The following is a 19,580-nucleotide window of genomic DNA, read 5'->3' as shown; positions in this document are numbered from 1 at the left end:
GCAAGCTCCAACTCCTGGGTTCACGCCATTGTCATGCCTCAGCCTCCCGAGTAGCTGGGACTACAGGCACCCGCCACCATGCCTGGCTAATTTTTTTTTTAATTTTTAGTAGAGACAGGGCTTCACCATGTTAGCCAGGATGGCCTCAATCTTTTGACCTGTGATCTGCCTGCCTTGGCCTCCCAAAGTGCTGAGATTACAGGTATGAGCCACCGTGCCCAGCTATTTTTTATATTTTGAGACAGAGTCTCGGACTGTTGCCCAGGCTGGAATACGATGGCGTGATCTCGGCTCACTGCAACCTCCGCCACCCGGGTTCAAGTAATTCTCCTGCCTCAGCCTCTCGAGTAGCTGGGATTATAGTCGCACGCCATCATGCCCAGCTAATTTTTGTATTTTTAGTACAGACAGTTTCACCATGTTGGCCAGCCTGGTCTCGAACTTCTGACCTTGTGATCGGCCCACCTCTGCCTCCCAAAGTGCCATAATTATAGGCATGAGCCACCGTGCCTGGCTAGGTTGGTGTCTTATCTCTGCTGAGACTCATCATGGTCGAGGAGGAGCATGCAGGGTTGGGTGGGAAGAAAGCCAGCAGATGGGAAAACCAGATCTGTTTTCTGGTCCTTTCTGTGACTTAAGTTGAGCTTGTTTTGAAGTGTTGAGAATTCCCAAGGTATTAGATACACCCATGTTCAAGTGTAAAAATAAATAAATGGTTCAGAGCCACCAGCGATGTTATCTGAGGGAGGGACTGTCTCTCGTCCTGCTTCCATCAGGACAATGGGAAATGGGCCATGTCCAGGATTTCCCAGGCCTGCCTTGCTAGAACTTGGCAGCTGGGGACAACGGTCCCAGAGAAGGGGACACATTGGCAACCTCCCTGAGTCTTGGGAGGGCTCAGCCTCACTAGAGACTGCTCTGCAACTGAGTGGACCTTTGTGGAGGGCCTCCTCCTCCCTCCTCCTCACCCAGTGTTGGGAATAGGATTCCTCTGATCAGCTGCTGAAAGGCCACAGGGAATCCTGCCCTGGTTCCACATGGACTGGGGTGGCTGGATTAGCCCCTAGTTTGGGTAGGGCATGGTAGAGAGGGGAGTGGAGAGGGTTTGGGTCCCAGGAGCAGTCTCACAACAGAGGCTCCCTTTTGAGCACCTCCTCACTTGGAGCACTTCCTTTGTGTCCCTGTGCTGGGCACTTGCATCCAAACAGTGCATGCTCTATTGACGTTCACTGCACACCATCGTCCTCCTCAGCTCTTCCTTGAGCTAGTGGTCATGCTGAACTGAACACTGGGGTCGCAGAAGAATGTGCCCTCGCTCCAAGGCAACCAGCTGCTCTTCTCTTGGGGCCTATTTTAACTACAGAAGCATCTGCTCCAGCCTTCCCGCCAGGGGGTATTCCCCATGCCTTGACTTCTGCACTGGCTGAGGCTGTGTCGTGTGACCTAAAGAAAGCCATGATCCTTTTGATCGTGGATCACTTGAAGAGAACTTGTGTTCCTTCAGGCTTAAGGAACTGTAGAGATGTATTTTTGTGGTGGAGGGGGATGGGGTCTCACTCTGTCGCCCAGGCTAGAGTGCATTGGTGTGACATACCTCATTGTAGCCTAGAATCCCTGGGCTAGAACAGTCCTCCCGCCTCAGCCTCCCAAGTAGCTGGGATCACAAGGTTTCTATCACCATACCTAGCTGCTGCTGCTTTTTTTTTTTTTTTTTTTTAGAGATGGGATCTTGCTATGTTGCCCAGGCTGGTCTTCAACTCCTAGCTTTAAGCAGTCCTCCCACCTTGGCCTCCAAAGTGCTGGGATTACAGGTGTAAGCTACTGCACTTGTCTGTGCTGTACATTTGTAATGACATTTGTTTTTCTTCCTTGTTAATACTTAACCTGAATTTAATATACCAATAATTAACCAAGAAAACAAGTTTTATTACTCACATGGAAGATGTGGGAGGTGGTCAGTTTGTGCTGGTGTGGTGTCCCATGGCTGTCCTAGGCACTGGCCTCCATCCCAAGGCCCTCATGGTCAAGCACAGCTACTGGAGCCATGGCATCCATCTTCCAGGCAGCAGATCGGAGGAAGGCAGGAAGGATGAAGCGCCTGGCTCCGGGCTAAGTCGGCTTGCCTTGAGTGCCTTCTTATGGTCTGGACACTTCTGCTTACAGCTCATCGGCCAGAGCATTGTCACTCTAAGAAAGCTTGGGGACCATCTTGGTTGATGGACTGCTGCCCTGAGTGAAAGTGGAGTTCTGTGTTCAAGAATCGGGGAGAGAGTGGATTTGGGGGCAGCTGACAGTCTCTAATCTGTACTTCGTTAGGAAGAACATTGCTGTTCCAGATCTTGTTATTCTGCCTTCTTCCTTTGCAGTGTGATGTGGAGGAACACAGCATAGCTCTGTATGGGTGGTGGTATCTGCGTAGTCATTCATGGAAGGCGTCTCCAGCAATACAGCCTGGACATTTACATGTGGGGTTTCATTCAGCCTCCCAAGAACCTCATTTTCCACATGGGGAAACAGAGGCTCAGAGAGGTTGCAGAATTTGTCCAGGGCTGGAGGCCATCAGGGGCGAGGCAGGGTCCCAGGGAGACCTGTGCTCTCCCAATATTGTATTGACAGTCAAGCAAAGAAGGCCACTGTCTTTGTTCCCAAGTAACACAGTGCAACAAGGCTGAATGGTGCTGGAGGTCTCCTGGGGAAGCCTAAAGCCTGAGGAGAAGGGCCTGGGACACTGCCCAGCTGACCTTGTCATCCTTGTCCTGGAGATCTGGGGTATTTGAGCTCTGAAACAACCCCTGTGGCCGGGTTGCTGTGAGGGCCCCAGGCTGCCATCTGGCCACCCTCCAGGGCACAGCCCTCCTTCCTTAGGCCTTGTGTACTCACTGTTCCGTCTGCTGTCCCCATCCCTCCCTTTGTCTGCTGGTCTCATAACTCTTCCACCACCTCCTCCCAGGCTTGTTTGAAGAGACGCTGTTAGAGCTCTAGAATGGTGATATTGCTGTCCTTCTGTATCCTGGACTTTCTCAACACCACTGGTCACAGATGTAATTGTGTTTGTGGTTTTTTGGTGAGGGGGTGATTATTTAATGCTCGTCCTCCTTACTTGATTGTAAGATTCTGGAAGGCAGAGACGTGTCTTTTGTTTTTTGAGATGGAGTCTCGCTCTGTCACCCAGGCTAGAATGCCATGGCGCAATCTCGGCTCACTACAACCTCCGCCTCCTGGGTTCAAGTGATTCTCCTGCCTCAGCCTCCCAAGTAGCGAGGACTACAGGCACCCACAACCATGCCCAGCTAATTTTTGTGTTTTTAGTAGAAACGCGGTTTCACCATGTTGGCCAGGATGGTCCCGATCTCTTGACCTCGTGATCCATCCACCTTGGCCTCCCAAAGCGCTGGGCTTACGAGTGTGAGCCACTGCGCCCAGCCAGGGACATGTCTTTAATCCCCAGCCTGTATCTGGCACGGAGGATGTGCTGAGTAACTATCAGAAGGAATTCCAGAAAGAAGCACCATCCCCTGCCCTCCCCTCAGAGGGCCTCTGTTACATGGTCACCTCACAGACCGTGCTTCAGCCCAGCCCTGGGGTGCTTGGGAGAACAGGCGGAACAGCTATGTGGTACTGCACAGGGAGTCAGCAGCCATCCCTTGCAAGTAACAGTCCCCCTCCTAAGGACCCTCACGCTGTGTGGTCCCTTACAGCAGTTCAGGAAGTTTTCATATCCATGCCTCACTTAATTCTCACACCACCCTCCCAGGTGGGTTTGAACTAATCTGTCTGTGTGTTAGATGGAGATGTCACAGGATGAAAAGGCCTGGTGTGGGCCAAGCCTTCCTGGAAGGGTCCCCTTTGGGCCTGCACCCTTGGTGGGGATTCTATGCTCTCTTCCCGCTGTCTCGTCCCTGCTGGGTGCTGCCCCGTGGACCGAGAGCATCTTCCCTGAGGCCCACGTCAGCTCCTGCTTGCTTCTGGCTCGCTTCTTACTTCGGCCTTTTCCTCCAGACCTGGTTTGGGCCTTGCCATTCTCTTTTCAGACCGAAGGAGCCCAGAGAGTGTTTGTCTTTTACCTCTGCTCTGCCCCTCGTGGAGCAGTGGGCGCCTCCTTTGTTCAGTACATGGAAGCTGCAGGCGAGGCAGAAAACGGCCTTTCAGTTTTCCCAGCAAAGCAGAAAGCCCTGTTCCTGGCTGGGTGCCTGGGACCTGCCTCTTGGGGACAGAGGAGCCCCTCTGAGGCCAGCTGGCGTCCTGATGCCATGGCTGCCAAGTGGGTAAGCACCTCCTGGGGATGCAGCACCAAGCCAGCCCAGCCCTGAGAAATGTGGCTGGGCAGCAGCTGCTGCAGAGCCTCTGCCACCAGGGTCTATGGGTGGAGCATCTTTCCAGGGGCATTACTAACCTTGGGCACTCCCAGGCAGGCCCCTGGCATTTCCACAGCCCGCCAGGAGAGACGGCCCTTGGAAGACTGCTAGTGTCTCTGCCTTCCCAAAGGATTGTCTCGGGTTCCCATGGAGCAGGTGGCCCAGCTGAGCTGTGCTGAGGGAATGCTGCCGAGCTGAGCTCTTAGGGCAGGGTTTTGATTGCAAGTCCTTCCAGAATCCTGTAGCAGCATTCCCTTACAGTCATATTAGTGAACGTGCACCAGGATCCCTCGTTGGGGATCAGAAGCCACCCCATGGCAGAGGCGTAAGTACCTGTTGTTTTCTTCCCTGTTGGAAGTTGCCTAATAAAGCATAATAATAGCAGGTTCCGTTTATTTAGCGTCCTTGTGTGCTAGGCCCAGCGTTCCTGCTGCAGGCATTTCGCACACACTGTCTGTCTTCAGCCTCACTCCCACCCTGAGAGGTAGGCATGCTCATCTCTGTTTGCAGAGAAAGAAACCGAGGCTCAGCTCACTCAGCTGGAAAGTGGTGGGTCTGGGGGGGTCTGGGTTTGAACTAACCTGATGCAGTGCCCCCCGCCCTTTTTTTTTTTTTTTAATATTGATGACGTCTTGCCATGTTGCCCAGGCTGGTTTTGAATTCCTGGGCTCAAGTAATCCTCCCGTCTCGGCCTTCCAGAGTGCTGGAATTATAGGCCTAAGCCACCATGCCTGGCCCAGAGCCCATGTTCTTGACTGCTTGCTTCATTTAAAGCCTTCCATGGGGTGGCAAGCACATCCCTGGAGTGGGGCCTTGCCAGAACAACAAACTCAGGGCCTCCGCAGGAGCGACTCCAAGACTTGCAGGCCACTCTTGATCCCTCTGGCTGTGAAGCCCTGTCCCAGCCCTGCACTTGGCTGATATCGCACCCCCTTAACTTCTAGTGGGGGTTCCTCTAGCACAGCAGTTCTTGAAATGTGATCTGCAGTCTCCTGGGGGGTTCCTGAGACCACTCGACCACTCGAGGGGCTGAGGATCAGAACTGTTTTAATAATAACATGGCCGTGATTTGTTACCGTGCCTCCTTGGTTGTGATGGCTTTCACATTGATGGTGTAGGAGCGGTGGGGAAAGAAGCTGTGGGCCTGCACAGACTCAAGACCGGCACCACACTGTGCTGGTCTTGTTGTAACTGAGTCTTCACCACCACACACAGTACACACACACACACGCACGCGCGCCAGTGTTGCATCAGACAAAGCAGTAAAAATCAGCTTTTTAAGTCCTGACCCATGAGTCCCCATCTTTTTTTTTTTTTTTTTTTTGAGGAGTGTCGCTTGTTGCCCAGGCTGGAATGCAGTGGTGCGATCTTGGCTCACTGTAAGCTCTGACTCCCGGGTTCACGCCATTCTCCTGCCTCAGCCTCCCGAGTAGCTGGGACTACAGTCGCCCGCCACCACGCCCAGCTAATTTTTTGTATTTTTAGTAGAGACGGGGTTTCACAGTGTTAGCCAGGACGGTCTTGATCTCCTGACCTCGTGATCCGCCTGCCTCGGCCTCCCAAAGTGCTGGGATTACAGGCATGAGCCATCGCACCCCGCCTAGTCCACATCTTTTTAAGATCCTGTGTGATGAAATGAGGCACACATGAAGTATGTCACATGGAGTTTGATGCTGTCATGAGGAAAAGCACATGTGCATTCATTTCAGGTGTGGGCTGAACTAGCTGCCTTTTTCATGGGCTCCACCTTCACTTAACTGGCACACACTGTTGTTACTCAGATTTGGATATTTAGCATACACTTTCTTGAAAATGAGCAAGTGAAACAACTGACCTTTTATTTTTGTATATGTTGCTGTTTCTAAATTTGTTAGTGCTTTGTTGCCAGTGATGAAATTCAAGCTTTCAAATGATGATTAGCATAACAATAGTGACTTTAATGATGACATTGGTAGCAACACCAGCAATGTGATTTTAAAAAATATATATTGTTCAATGAGATGTGTCAACATTGGTAGATCTGCGTTACAGGAACCAGTATTTTCAGGTGACCCACACATGATATTAAGAAATCATGTCTGTGTAAAAGACCCATTCCAAATGCAAGGTACACCAATGACTTCTAATGTAACACATTAGAAAAAAATCATTGTTAAGGATTCTAATTCCTGTGGCAAATAACCCTTAAGAAATTACCATTTGTCGGCTGGGCACGGTGGCTCACACCTGTAATCTCAGTACTTTGGGAGGCCGAGGCAGGCGGACATGAGGTCAAGAGATCGAGACCATCCTGGCCAACATGATGAAACCCCGTCTCTACTAAAAGTACAAAAATTAGCCGGGCGGCACGCCTGTAGTCGCAGCTACTCAGAAGGCTGAGGCAGGAGAATCGCTTGAACCTGTGAGGCAGAGGTTGCAGTGAGCCAAGATTGCGCCACTGCGCTCCAGCCTGGCGACAGAGCGAGACTCCGTGTATAAAAAAAAAACCAAAAAAAACCCCACCACTTATCAAGTCTTGATGTAGTGTAAGTCCATTGTGCTTCTCTAACAGAATACCTGAGACTGGGTAATTTATAAAGAACAGGAATTTATCTCCTTACAGTTCTGGAGGCTGGTGTCTTAGTCTATTTGTGTTGCTATAAATTACCTGAGGCTGAGTAATTTATAAAGAAAAGAGTATTTGGCTCCTGGTTCTGCAGGCTTTACAGGATGGCACAGTGCCAACATCTGCTTCTGTTGAGGGCCTCAGGCCGCTTCCATTCATGGCGGAAGGCACAGGGGAGTCTCCGTGTGCAGAGATCGCATGGCGAGAGAGCGGGTAAGAAAGGGAGGGGAAGCGCTAGGCCCTTTCTGACAACCAGCTGGGATGAAGGGACTAACAGAGTGAGAAGTCACTCATTCCTTCCCCACCCCAGGGAGGGCGTTTATCTATTTATGAGGAATCCACCTCCCATATCCCAAACACCTCTCATTAAGCCCGTCAGTCACCCACAGTCACCAAAACTGTGGTGGCTGGGAAGTCCAGGATCAAGGCACTGCCAGCATCTGGCAAGGGCCTTCTTGCTGCGTCATCCCATGGTGGAAGGGCCACGGGGAGATGTACCCACAGAAGACTAACTAATCCTCTTATAAGGAATCCGCTCCCAAGATAATGATTTATAGCCAGTCTGTCAGAAGCGTAGGTTGCAAGCTAGGAATTGCGATTGACATCAGAAGTGGGGGGGCAGTCTTGGGACTGAGCCCTCAACCTGTGGGATCTGACGCAGTAGCATCAGACTTGAGTGCGACTAGAAGATGTCCAGCTGGTGTCCGCTACAGAACTGACTGCTGGCTTGTTATTGAGGAGAAATCCCCACGTGTTTTGCCACAGAATTCTTTTCTGTTGATTGTTATGGGGTGAAAGCAGACGAGAAACAGGTTTTTCCTCCACACCTTCACATGCCACAGAACCCAGAGGGTGTGGAGGGATAGACTTTGCAGAGGCCTCTGGTCTCCCAGAGGAGTGACTTACTATTAAGTTTCTGACTGAGTTGTAAAGATTTTCAAACAGGCACCTATTTTGTTTGCAGTTTATAAATCCGATATTTAAAGCAAGAAGGCCAAGAAGCCTCTCTTCGATTTGTCAGGGCTGCAAGTTGATTTCAGTGTGCTCCCCAGACACCCCAAGTCTCCTCTTCCTCTTCTGTTGGGAACTGGGCAGATCCACAGGTCTCCCAGCCCCTTCCCTCACCAGCACCTTCCCACACCAGAGGCGCTGGGGCTGCATTTTCAGATCATTTTCCATTTTGTAGCTTTGAACAGTACTTATTTTATTGGAAAACTATTTTGCTTCTGATCGTGTGATTGAAAGATTATTCTTGTAGTTTTTATTGCACCCTACACAACACGGTTTTGTGGGAATGCATGTTTGATTTTATATTGGAAGGCACTGGGAGAATGGGTGTTTAAATTCAGGAAATCTTCATGAGCTGTTTTCCAGATACCTCTCCTTGATAGAGAAGGATCTGCAGTCCCTGCTGGGGTTCAGGAAGGATGCATGTGGATATGGAGGGGTGAGAGGGAGCAGTGAGTAGCAGGCACGGCCCTGGGTGGGGAAGACACGGAGGAGCAACAGGGCCCTGCAGCCCCAGGTAAGGGGCAAAGAGAAGGTGGGCTCTGTGGCCAGCGAGCTGGAGTGGAAGCCAGCCCTGTGCAGGTCCAAACCCTTCCCTGTGGCCTGCATTGTCATTATCCAGGTTGGGTGGATCCCAAGGGAGGGCTTTGCCCTGTGGGCTTGCACCCTGTCATCATGGGCAAGGTTGTATGTGGAATTCCAGAAATAGAATTTTTGAGCTCTAGGAGACCATAGGATTGTATCTGTTGACTTTGATGAAAAGATGAGCAAGAGAAAGGCAACACTTGCATTCTCAGAGATGGGGTGTGTGTGCACGCGTGCATGTGTGTGTGCTCCCTGCAAGGGACCCAGGCTGGGATCTGCAGTTGGGTTTAAGTGACTCACCAAGCACAGTGCAGCTTACTTTCCTGGTCTGCTCAGAGCATCCCAGGGCCTGGACCATTGCCTGGTGAGCAAGACTCACCAGACTCACCAACTGCATGCCACAGTGTTGGGCCACTTGGTGGACAGTGGTGCCACCCAGAGGCACCAGAGAGCATTTTCTGGGAATCTGGGAGTTTGTAGCAGGGGCTGGCACCACCTATTCCATAATTCAACATATTGCAATAGTTTTCCAGATGCAGGTAAAGCCCCATGAAAGGCTGCCCTCTTCTCCCCTGCAGGAGGGCACCTGGCAGGCTAGGAGCAGCCTGGGCAAGGGACCCCAGGACCAGTTCCAAGAGGCACTGTTGCTACTCCCTGTTCTGTTCTTTTTTTTTTTTTTTTTTTGAGACAGGGTCTTGCACTGTTGCCCAGGCTGGAGTGCAGTGGCCTGATCATGGCTCACTGTATCCTCTGAGTCTTGGGCTCAGGTGATCCTACTACCTCAGCCTCCCTGGTAGCTGGGACTACAGGCATGCACTATCACGCCTAATTAAAAAATTTTTCTTTTGTAGAGACAAGAGTCTTGCCATGTTGACCAGGCTGGTTTCGAACTCTTGGCCTCAATCCATCTTCCAGCTTCAGTCTCCCAAAGTGCTGAGATTACAGGCATAAGCTCCTGCACCTGGTCACCACTCCCTGTTCTTAACCCTGTGTTATTGGAATTCACTCTGCAGACAGGAGGGTGGGAGAGTCATGCTGGGGTCCTAGACTTATGCCCCGCCCCATCCTTTTCTGGGCCTCCATGTCTTCCGTGGATAATAAGGCAACTCAGAAGAGTGTGTAATTTCTGAACACTTGGAAAGATGTTCTGTCTCCTGTCAAAGAAATGCATATAAAAATGTGTCATTTTAATATTAAAATTAATGATAACTGGCACTATAAATTGGCATCCTTTCAAAAAGGCATAACATGCTCATGTCCTTTGACTCAGTCATCTCACTCTGACAAGCTTAGCCTGAGGAAATAATCTAAGAAAAGGGAAAGAGTGGTGGACAGAGGTGTTCCCTTGTATTTCATGAAAACAGCAAGTAGGGCCTTGCCTAAATGCCTTAAAGGGTTTGGTCAAGTATGCCCATTTTGTGGAATATTAATATCGATGGTCACGGAGTCTTGTAAGATGGAATATATGTGACACAGCATTAAAAGGATTTACCAGCCTGGCCAATATGGTGAAATCATCTCTCTACTTAAAAAATACAAAAATTAGCCAGGCGTGGTCGTGTGCCTGTAGTCTCAGCTACTTGGGAGGCTGAGGCAGGAGAATCGCTGGAACCTGGGAGGCGGAGGTTGCAGTAAGCCAGGATCGCGCCACTGCACTCCAGCCTGGGCGACAGAGCAAGACTCTGTCTCAAAAAGAGAAAAAAATAAAAGGACTTAAAACTGTCAGGATAGCAACTGTATTTTTATATAGTATGGGCTGGAAGCAGTGGCTCCTACCTATAATCCCAACATTTTGGGAGGCCGAGGCAGGAGGATCGTTTGAGGCCAGGAGTTCGAGACCAGCCTGGGCAACATAGTGAGACCCCAACTCTACAAAACAAAACCAAAAAGTACAGGTGCCTGTGCATACAGACCAGCAGGGACATATGGAGATGGGCCTGCAGCAGGGTGGTAGGACTAATTTTCTTTTCCCTCATTTTTTAAAAAAAGTTTTATTGACATAATTTATGTACCATTCAATTCACCCACTTACAATTTAGTGGTTTTTAGTTTATTCACAGAATTGTTCAACTATTGCTACAGTCGGTTTCCGAGTATCTTCATTACCTCAGAAGGAGATCCCATGTTCCCCACTTCTCCCTCTCTCCCAGACCTAAACAGCTACTAATGTACTTTCTGTCTCTATGGGTTTGCCTACTGGGGACATTTCATATAAGTGAAATCATACATTATGTGGCCTTTTGTGTCTCGCTTCTCTCACCAAGCATGTTTTCAGGGTTCATGCTGTAGGGTGTCAGTGCTTCCTTCCTTTTTATAGCTGAATCGTCTTCCATTGTCTGGGCAGCCTACAGTTTTGTTTATCCACTCTGTTGATGGACATTTGGGTTGTTTCCACTTTTTGGCTATTATGATTCATGCTGCTGTGAACATTTGTGTACAAACTTCTGTGTAGACAGGTTTTCATTTCTCTTGGGCAGATAACTAGGGGTGGAATTGCTGGGTCATCTGGTAACTCTAGGTTTAACCTTTTGAGGAACTGCCAGACTGTTCCTCAAAAGGGGAACAGGGGGTGTCCCCCACCAGCAGTGTATGAGGGTTCCCGTTTCTCTACATAATGCCTATTACTGTCTTTTTAAATTTTAGCCATCCTAGTAGATAGGAAATGGTCTCCTTGTGGTTTTGCCTTTCATTTCCCGTATGAAAAGATGCTCAGTAGTTTTCATGTGCTTTTGGCCATTTATTTGTCTTTTGAGAAGTCTTTGTTCAAATCCTTTGCCCATTTTAAAAATTGGGTTGTCGGCCGGGCGTGGTGGCTCAAGCCTGTAATCCCAGCACTTTGGGAGGCGGAGACGGGTGGATCACGAGGTCAGGAGATCAAGACCATTCTGGCTAACACGGTGAAACCCCGTCTCTACTAAAAAATACAAAAAACTAGCCGGGCGAGGTGGTGGGCGTCTGTGGTCCCAGCTACTCGGGAGGCTGAGGCAGGAGAATGGCGTAAACCCAGGAGGCAGAGTTTGCAGTGAGCTGAGATCCGGCCACTGCACTCCAGCCTGGGCAACACAGCCAGACTCTGTCTCAAAAAAAAAAAAAAAAAAAAAAAAAAAAAAAATTGGGTTGTCTTTCGGTTATTTAATTCTTTGTATGTTCTTAATACAAGTCCTTTATCAGATCTATGAATTATAAAATGTGATGGTGTCCTTTGAAGCACAAGAGTTTTTCATTCTGATGACATCCAGTTGAAGTTTTCTTTTTGTTGCTTTGCTTTTGGTGTCATATCTAAGAAACCACTGCCTAATCGAAGGTCATAAAGATTGATGCCTGCATTTTCTTCTAAGAGCTTTTTGATCCCTGTCTTTCAGTTTTCAAACTGCCATGGTACTTTATAGTTGAACCCAAGAGCTTGGACTTGGTTCCTCTGGCCCTGCCCCGGTTTGTTAAACTTCATATTCAAACTTATGTGCCCTCCACCCCCTGCAGGTGCTGGGCTCTCTGGGAAACGCTCCTTTCCCTGTATCCTTTTGTTCCATTGAAATTGATTTTTCTCTCATTTTATTACTTTTAGCTAAGGTAACTGAACCCACTTCCCAAGTCCTTTATGATGCGAAGTAAGAGCAAAAGCTTCCCGGCTTTCTGAGCTGTGCTCAGAGAGTCTGGTGACAGAAATGAGGGAAAAGATTTCACTTGACTCTTCTTCCTCCCCACCCCAGCCTCAGCAAGCAAACCAGAGGGGCACAGGCCAGAGCACAGCTTGCCTGGCAGTCCTCATGCATGGGAGCTCAGGCCTGGTGGGAGGAGATACAGAGGGCCCAGCCATGGCCCTTGGGTGCCACCAGTCTTGGGAGAGGGAGGAAGCAAACCTGTGATGGGACCGGGAAATGGAAGGGTGGTCGGGTGTTTGGATGGCACAGAGTGACAGGGAGAAGCCTGACATGGGAAGGGGAGGGACTGCGTGGTACGCGCAGGCCCCTGGGCCCAGCCCTGGCCTGGCAGCCCCTGCTGCCTGCTAAGGGCCCTGCCTTTCCTTCCCCTGAAACAGTTTCCGGAGCCCTGCCTGTTCCCTGTCCGTCCAGGCCAGCAGCTGAAGGAGCCTCACCTGCCTCCCTTCTCTGAGTAGCACGGATTTGAGGTAAGGAATCCCCCATTCCCAGTCCAGCCTCTGGCAGAGATCAGTCCAGTGTCTCCTCGACTGCCTTGGTGCCTGCTAAATGTTTGGGGAGGGGAGAGCTTGGTGCCAAACTGCTCTCATGTGGGGCAAATGCTGAGTTAGGCTCCCTGGGGGACTTCACCTCACTGGACCCTGCTTCCTGGGTTCTGTCCTTGCCCTCCAGCTTCCAAACAGGGAAGAGCAGGTGACTGCTGAGGTGAGGATGGTGGCTCTGGGCTAGGTGGCCCTGGGGAAGGTGGGGGATCTCCAGTGCCTGGAGGCAGCCCCTTCTGAGGATGGTCACACGCCTTGTGCAGTATCTCGGCCACTCCCCAGGGCTAAAGGGGAAGGAACCTGGCTGGGAGCTTAGTTCATGCCTGGGTTTTCCCTCCATGTCCAGGAGAAGCAGCGAAGATGTCCAACGAGCCGCCCCCTCCTTATCCTGGGGGCCCCACAGCCCCACTTCTGGAGGAGAAAAGTGGAGCCCCGCCCACCCCAGGTAGGGGGTCACTGCTCCTGAGGCTCCCTGTTGCAGTCCCCTGCCCCCATGGCACGGTTGGGACTCTTAAGTGGTGATGCCCACTCCAGGGTCACCCCTGGGCCCCATCTGTGTCCCAAAACAGTGGCCTCTGGTCCAGCTCATCGTGCAGAGACTCCAGCTGAGTCTCCTCTTTCTGCCTCTCTCTGTCCAGGCCGTTCCTCCCCAGCCGTGATGCAGCCCCCTCCAGGCATGCCGCTGCCCCCTGCGGACATTGGGCCCCCACCCTATGAGCCGCCGGGTCACCCAATGCCCCAGCCTGGCTTTATCCCCCCACACATGAGTGCAGATGGCGCCTACATGCCTCCGGGTGAGTGGGGAAGGGATCTGAGGGGAGCATGGGCTGCTCCTGGCTGCTGTCTGGCCTGCGCTGGCTGTCCTCAGTACAGGTGGGCATCTGTTGTAGGGCAGGGACTCCAACACACCCAACCAGCCCTGGCCTGGAGCTCAGGCTGTGTGTGGACAGGGACTGTGGACGTGGGAAGGTGGGACTGCTCTCACTCAGGCTGCTTGGGCAGGGCTGGTCCTTGGCACAACAGGACCTGACATGGGTGGGGAGGAGCACCCTGTGTGCAGGAGACGGGTGGGTGACCCGCATAGCTTTCCCTCCCTTGGTCATGGGCTTGAGGCTGAGTGCCCTGTCCTTGCATGCTGGAGACAGGAGCAGAGGACCGGGTCATGTGCCTGGCTCTCTGCCACAGCTGTCATGGTCCCCAAGGGGTGGGGACCAGGAAGGGCTGGGAGAATGTGGCCCCAGTTGACTTAGGGCCCCAGCTGTAAGGCCTCCCACTGGCCTGTTAGGAGGGCGGTAGGAAGTCTGAGGCCTAGCCTTGCACCCTGGGCGCTGTGGACCCTGGGGCTTTGTGCCGATCTCTTTGTCTGGGGCAGGTGGCAGGCCAGTGACCTCTCGCCTCCATCTTCTGTGCCATTCCAGGTTTCTACCCTCCTCCAGGCCCCCACCCACCCATGGGCTACTACCCCCCAGGGCCCTACACACCAGGGCCCTACCCTGGCCCTGGGGGCCACACAGCCACAGTCCTGGTCCCTTCAGGAGCTGCCACCACGGTGACAGTGCTGCAAGGAGAGATCTTTGAGGGAGCGCCTGTGCAGACGGTGTGTCCCCACTGCCAACAGGCCATCACCACCAAGATCTCCTACGAGATTGGCTTGATGAATTTCGTGCTGGGTTTCTTCTGTTGCTTCATGGGGTAGGTGGTGGGGGCACTGGTAGGGTGGGGGCTGCACCAGGATCAACTGGCTGCCTCTGCCTCCTCCGCAGCAGGCCTCAGCCTGTTCTTCCCTGTCTCTGATTCAGATGTGATCTGGGCTGCTGCCTGATCCCCTGCCTCATCAATGACTTCAAGGATGTGACGCACACATGCCCCAGCTGCAAAGCCTACATCTACACGTACAAGCGCCTGTGCTAACGGAGCTGGGACTCGGGACTCCCCCGCCTGTCAGTCTGGCCCCCTGTGCTTTGCTCCCTGCGCTCAGTGGTCACTTTCCCACTCCCACTTGGGGATGGGAGCTGTGCCACCATCCCCTGGAAGTCCTGTCCTCTTCACCCTGCCCTACCCTGAACAGCTGACTCTTCTGGCAAAAATTCTGTTGGGATTTAAGGCCAGGGGTCAGTGGGTGGCAGGGGGCTGGCACTGAACTTGTGTGTTGTTGGTCTGCTTGGTGTGTGCGATCAGGAAGATAAGCTGGGAGGGGTCTCCTGCTGGGGTCCTGATTCCTCTATTTCCAAACAAGGTACAGGTTCAGTCCAGACTCTTTCCCCTAGGACCAAAAGCAGCCAGAGCAGTAGCCAGTTAGTTCCCTAGGCCTGTAGCCACAGTCGTTTCTGACCTGCTGGGCCGAGAATGGGTAAGTTGTCTGGAGTCAGGTGGACCCAAGTAGGATAGGGTCACAAAGCCTGGGTTTGTTTCTGGGTACTTTGCGTCTCTGGGATGCTAGAGGTGGAGCATGGTGGCTGGAAGTAAAACTGCCAACTCTGGCCCTCAGAACTCTCAGGTATAGAAACCCAGGATGTCTAATACCCTGTCCCAGTGCCTGAGAGCTGTCTGGTGTCAGGTAGAGAGGACACTGTACCTGGGTGAGTGATCAGACCCTGGTAGCTAAGAAGGAACTTCCCCCTTTGGGTCAGTGTGCAGACCCCCTTTCTGGCCATGCCTCTGTGAACCCTGTATTGCTGGGGCCCGAAGGAGCCCCTGAGCCTAGCCCCTTCCCGTCTGCCCCGTGTCCTCATTGCGTGTGGATATGACTTCTGCTCGGTGGCTGGTGTGTCCCAACTGGGGCAAGAGATGGCAGAGGATCCCTCTTGTGGGTGTGCTTGGATGTGCAGAGCCCTCTCCATGAGTTTTCTTCCCTGTAAGTGCCGGGCCCCTTGCCCCAGCTGACAGGCTGTTGCTGTACCTGCTCTTGCAGGCACACTGGGCTGGGGATGAGGAAGGAGCAGCCACAGGTGGTAGAACTGTCTTGGTGGACACCAGCCTTGCCCTGTCTTTATTTCCTGAATGGTTTGTGAACCTGCTCACCTGGACCGCTGTATCCTGCCACTGTCCTTCCTGGTCTCGCACTGCCACTGCATGGCCTCCTGTCACTGTGAATCGTGGCCCAGTCTCAGTTTGTAGTTTCTCATTAAATTGGCCCTTTCACTTCCCCACCCTGGGCCTCTGCTCTCTTGCCTGGCTTCCTTCTTTTTTGAGGGAAAGAGGGTGGGGCTGCAGGCAGTCTACTGGCAGGGCAGGAGGCTGAGTCCTCAGTCTCACATCCTCAGTGCTGATGCCATGCCAACTGCCTGGGACAACACCAACATGTAAGGACCTAATTAAACCAAACCAGAGTCCGGTGTAGACCAGTCCTGGGAATTCCAGCTGTGACTGGGCCAGGGCACACGTTGGTCTCGGCAGTGGCTGTAAGGTCACCTTCCTTCCTCTGATGCTGGTTTCAACCATCTACATACCACAGCATCCACGCATGGGATCTGCAAGCTGGAGCCCTCCTACCCGCAGGCTTGAGCACAGCATCATCCAGCTCTGGGGAGGCGCACCCTTAAGCAAGACAGACTCTGCTGAGGCTGATAGGCTGAAGACTAACAGAGTGCAGTCTGCACACACAGGTTCTAGGCCAGCTTTGGCCCTGGCCATCTCTGCACTAACTCATCTGAATTATGAAGGTGGCAGGCTTGGTCAGTAGTTTAAAAAGTTTCCCTACCTTTTAACCCTTTTTGAAATAAAACTTTTACAGATAGTAGATTCCTATTAATAAAACTATTTAAGTTCATGTTTCTATTTTAGACAATGACTTGTTTAAATACAAATATATGCTTTTTTAAAACCCATATATATATATATATAAATTTTTTTTAAAACCTTTTAAGTAGGAAACCTCTAAGGTATTTCTAAGCTAAAAAATAACAGTGCTGGATACACTTTAAAGATATTTGCAAGATGGTTAGAGTGACTTTGCTTTGGAGACTAGGGGTGCTGGAGAGTAGACCAAGGGCAGGAGGTAGCTGCTGGGGGCTATGATGGACGATGTCCACTCTCCACACAGATATAACATGCCCTTACTTCTGAGGGACTCTCTCTCCTATGGGGAGGTGGCTTGACCCACCCAGTGCCAGGAGGCAGGGAAGGAGGCAGCTTGCAAAGCCCACTTTATTGAGTGCTGGAGCATTTACACAGGGCGGAGGAGACAAGCTGGGGCCAAGCAGACCTCACCCAAGGGGTTAGAGGAATTCTGGGTGAGAGGGATAAGCTCCCCAAGTCCTCTGAGGCTTCCACCCACACCCACCCTCACCCCCAGGGTCCAAGAGAGGCCCAGAAGTAGTACAGCAGCATCCAGCAAGGCCCCCTCCCACAGCCTGGGCTTACAGGCCACTCACCTCCAGCAGGGGAGATAGCCACCCATGTACTACAAAAACAGGAACTACTGGAAGCAGCCTAGGGCCCAGAGGTGTGGGAGCCTGGACTAGAGCTGGGTCGGGGGCCAGGCCTGCTGCACTGTGCCGACTGCTCCCAGGGTGACACCCTGTGCCCAGTGCAGAATCTGGCCCATGGAGAGGATGCTGTCAGGCAGAGGCTCTAGCATCTGGCTTTTATTGGTTGCCTTTCTTAAACCCAGCATTTTTTAAAAAGTCACCTGAGGTGGTAGTTTAGTCAGGGCTGGAGAAAGGGGTAGGCCAGTGGTCAGTCGGGAGGAGGGTACCGGCATGGCATGATGGGTCCTTCACATGTAGTACCAGGCCAAGAGTCCAGCAGCTAGGGCCATGCCAGCGGCCAGGATGAACTGGAGGCTGGGCTTCCTCAGCACAGCCATGGCTGTTCGGAAGGGACAGCTGCTGCCCTCCAGGGCACCTGTGTGGCAGCACCAATAGGAGACATGGCATCAGTGGAGTTTGCTGCTACACTTGCCCCAGGAGGGGAGCTCAAGACACACAGACCTACCTTTGTCTTGCTCACCAGCGTAGAAAGGGCATTTACGCGTGTCTCCTTTCCCATCGTGTACAGGGAACCCATCCTCCAAGGTCTCTCTGGCCAGCGTGGAGCCGGCCTGGTCCAGTTCATTGAATATCTGCAGGAGCAGAGGATCGACTGAGCCATCTTTGGGCTGCCCACACTTTTTTTTTTTTTTTTTTAAATGCTTTTAAGATGAGGTGTCTGTTGCCCAGGCTGGAGTGCAGTGTTGTGAACATGGCTAACTCACTGCAGCCTCAAACTCCTAGGCTCAAGTGGTCCTCCCACCTTAGCCTCCTATATGTGTGTACCACCATACCTGGCTAATTTTTAAATTTTGCGGGGAGATGGTGTCTCACCTTGGTTGCCCAGGCTGCTCTTCAACTCCTGGGGTCAAGTAATCCCCCTGCCTCAGCCTCCCAAAGTGCTGGGATTACAGGCATGGGCCACTGCGCCTGGCCACACTCCTTTTCGAGGACGCCCTCTGGATAGAGTGAGCTGGAGCATGTGAGCTTGCTCAGGTGTGCCAACTACACAGCAAGCAGCCCTCGTGGGCAGCAGCTGCACTGCCTGATGCTCCTCCCTCCCTAGCATGTGCTCTGGGGAGGTGTGGATGTTGGTACCCCAAGAAGGCTGCCAACTGCTGGGTCTCCCCGGGAACTGACCAGGGAGGCACCCCATGCCTGGCCTTCTCTGAAGTGGCTCTAGCCACTGAAACTACCACAGCACAGACAGGAGGGCATGAGTACACCCCCATTTTTAGCTGCTGGTTATTTTTTTATCAAGAAGCAATAGAAAACCTGGAATATGGGAGAATGAGGCTGTGGCAGGGCTGACCCATCCTGAGTGGCCCTGGGAGGCCTCACGGGAAGCTGACAGGATCTGGGGACACAGTAAGCCGCCTCAGGTTCAGCCTCATCTACAGGCTACTTGTAAACAGAGCTTGCTTACTCTCCTTGGTGGCACTGGATGTCTATTAACTTACAAAGCAGGGCTTTTCAAAGCAAAACTTAACTAAAAAGTAAATTATCCATTCTTCAAGACCAGCATCCTGTAGGGAGGAAAGAAGCCAGCTCCATTCTCCCAGACCCCTCCATGTGCTGGAGGACTCACCCTTCCCAAAACACTACCCACTGGCATCTATCACACCAGGCCTCCATGCTGGGAAACACCTACTGGGCCCACAAGCTCTGGTGGCCACCTTCCTCTCAGCACCCTGCAGCTCATCTGTCCTAATGCCATGTGTGCCCTCCTAGGCCACTCTGGATCTGCTACCACTGTCAAAGTTTCCCTCTTCAGCCCTGGCAGCTGGCAGCTCCCCATAGTACCTGCATGTTATACTCAAAAGCCTTGTTGGCCTCCTCCACGATCCTCTCTTTGGTCTTCATGTTCAGGTCCAGGGCGTTCATCCTGGCTCGGTAGAGCTGCTTGAACTGCTGGGCATTGTCCACATTCTCAAACAGGTAGAACTGGGTCCCTTCCCCTGTGCTGGGGAGTTTCAGTGCTCGCTGGGCCACCTTCTTCAGCACCTGGCCCCCCGAGAGGTCCCCCATGTAGCGGGTGTACGCATGGGCCACCAGTAGCTCCGGCTCATTCTGCCCTATGTAGTGGATCCGCTCCACATACTTTTTGGCAGCCTTGGGGCACTGCACCTGCTCCTCCCAGTTTTCACCAAAGAAATATTCCATGTCCTTGGTCAACGCCTCCTTCCGGTGCAGCTCCATGGGGAAGTACAAGGGGGCAAAGGCTGGATGGTCCTTGTTGCGCTCCATTTCCTCCTCGAGGGCTGAGTATGTAAAGTAAAGTGCCGTGGTGGCCAGCTGTGGAGGTGACAGGAGGAGGCCAGCCATGCCTGAGCACACCACATCCAAGCAGCTGGATG

At 52.2% G+C, this 19,580-nt stretch overlaps 2 protein-coding genes across 8 annotated transcripts in view; one reads left to right on the top strand and one right to left on the bottom strand.

Annotated features, from left to right (window-relative positions):
• Positions 1 to 15,903, top strand: part of CDIP1 (cell death inducing p53 target 1) — a 29,339-nt gene extending 13,436 nt beyond the window's left edge. For all 4 annotated transcript variants that reach the window (XM_005591129.4, XM_074028755.1, XM_005591128.5 and 1 more), the window contains 5 exons: positions 12,593 to 12,682; positions 13,101 to 13,199; positions 13,393 to 13,548; positions 14,173 to 14,446; positions 14,554 to 15,903. In XM_005591129.4, the coding sequence (XP_005591186.1) occupies positions 13,115 to 13,199; positions 13,393 to 13,548; positions 14,173 to 14,446; positions 14,554 to 14,665 (627 nt within the window). In that variant the 5' untranslated portion in view covers positions 12,593 to 12,682; positions 13,101 to 13,114 and the 3' untranslated portion in view covers positions 14,666 to 15,903. The remainder of the gene's footprint in view (positions 1 to 12,592; positions 12,683 to 13,100; positions 13,200 to 13,392; positions 13,549 to 14,172; positions 14,447 to 14,553) is intronic.
• A 983-nt stretch (positions 15,904 to 16,886) lies between these two features.
• Positions 16,887 to 19,580, bottom strand: part of HMOX2 (heme oxygenase 2) — a 37,349-nt gene continuing 34,655 nt past the window's right edge. For 3 of the 4 annotated variants that reach the window (XM_045383027.3, XM_065536920.2, XM_015442166.4), the window contains 3 exons: positions 19,027 to 19,518; positions 17,690 to 17,816; positions 16,887 to 17,599 (listed from right to left, as the gene is read on the bottom strand). In XM_045383027.3, the coding sequence (XP_045238962.2) occupies positions 17,472 to 17,599; positions 17,690 to 17,816; positions 19,027 to 19,518 (747 nt within the window). In that variant the 3' untranslated portion in view covers positions 16,887 to 17,471. The remainder of the gene's footprint in view (positions 17,600 to 17,689; positions 17,817 to 19,026; positions 19,519 to 19,580) is intronic. The other variant, XM_074028752.1, reaches the window with a different exon arrangement.

Source organism: Macaca fascicularis, chromosome 20 (assembly GCF_037993035.2).
Source record: "Macaca fascicularis isolate 582-1 chromosome 20, T2T-MFA8v1.1".
Classification (NCBI taxonomy): domain Eukaryota; kingdom Metazoa; phylum Chordata; class Mammalia; order Primates; family Cercopithecidae; genus Macaca; species Macaca fascicularis.
This window is presented reverse-complemented; position numbering and strand designations above follow the sequence as displayed.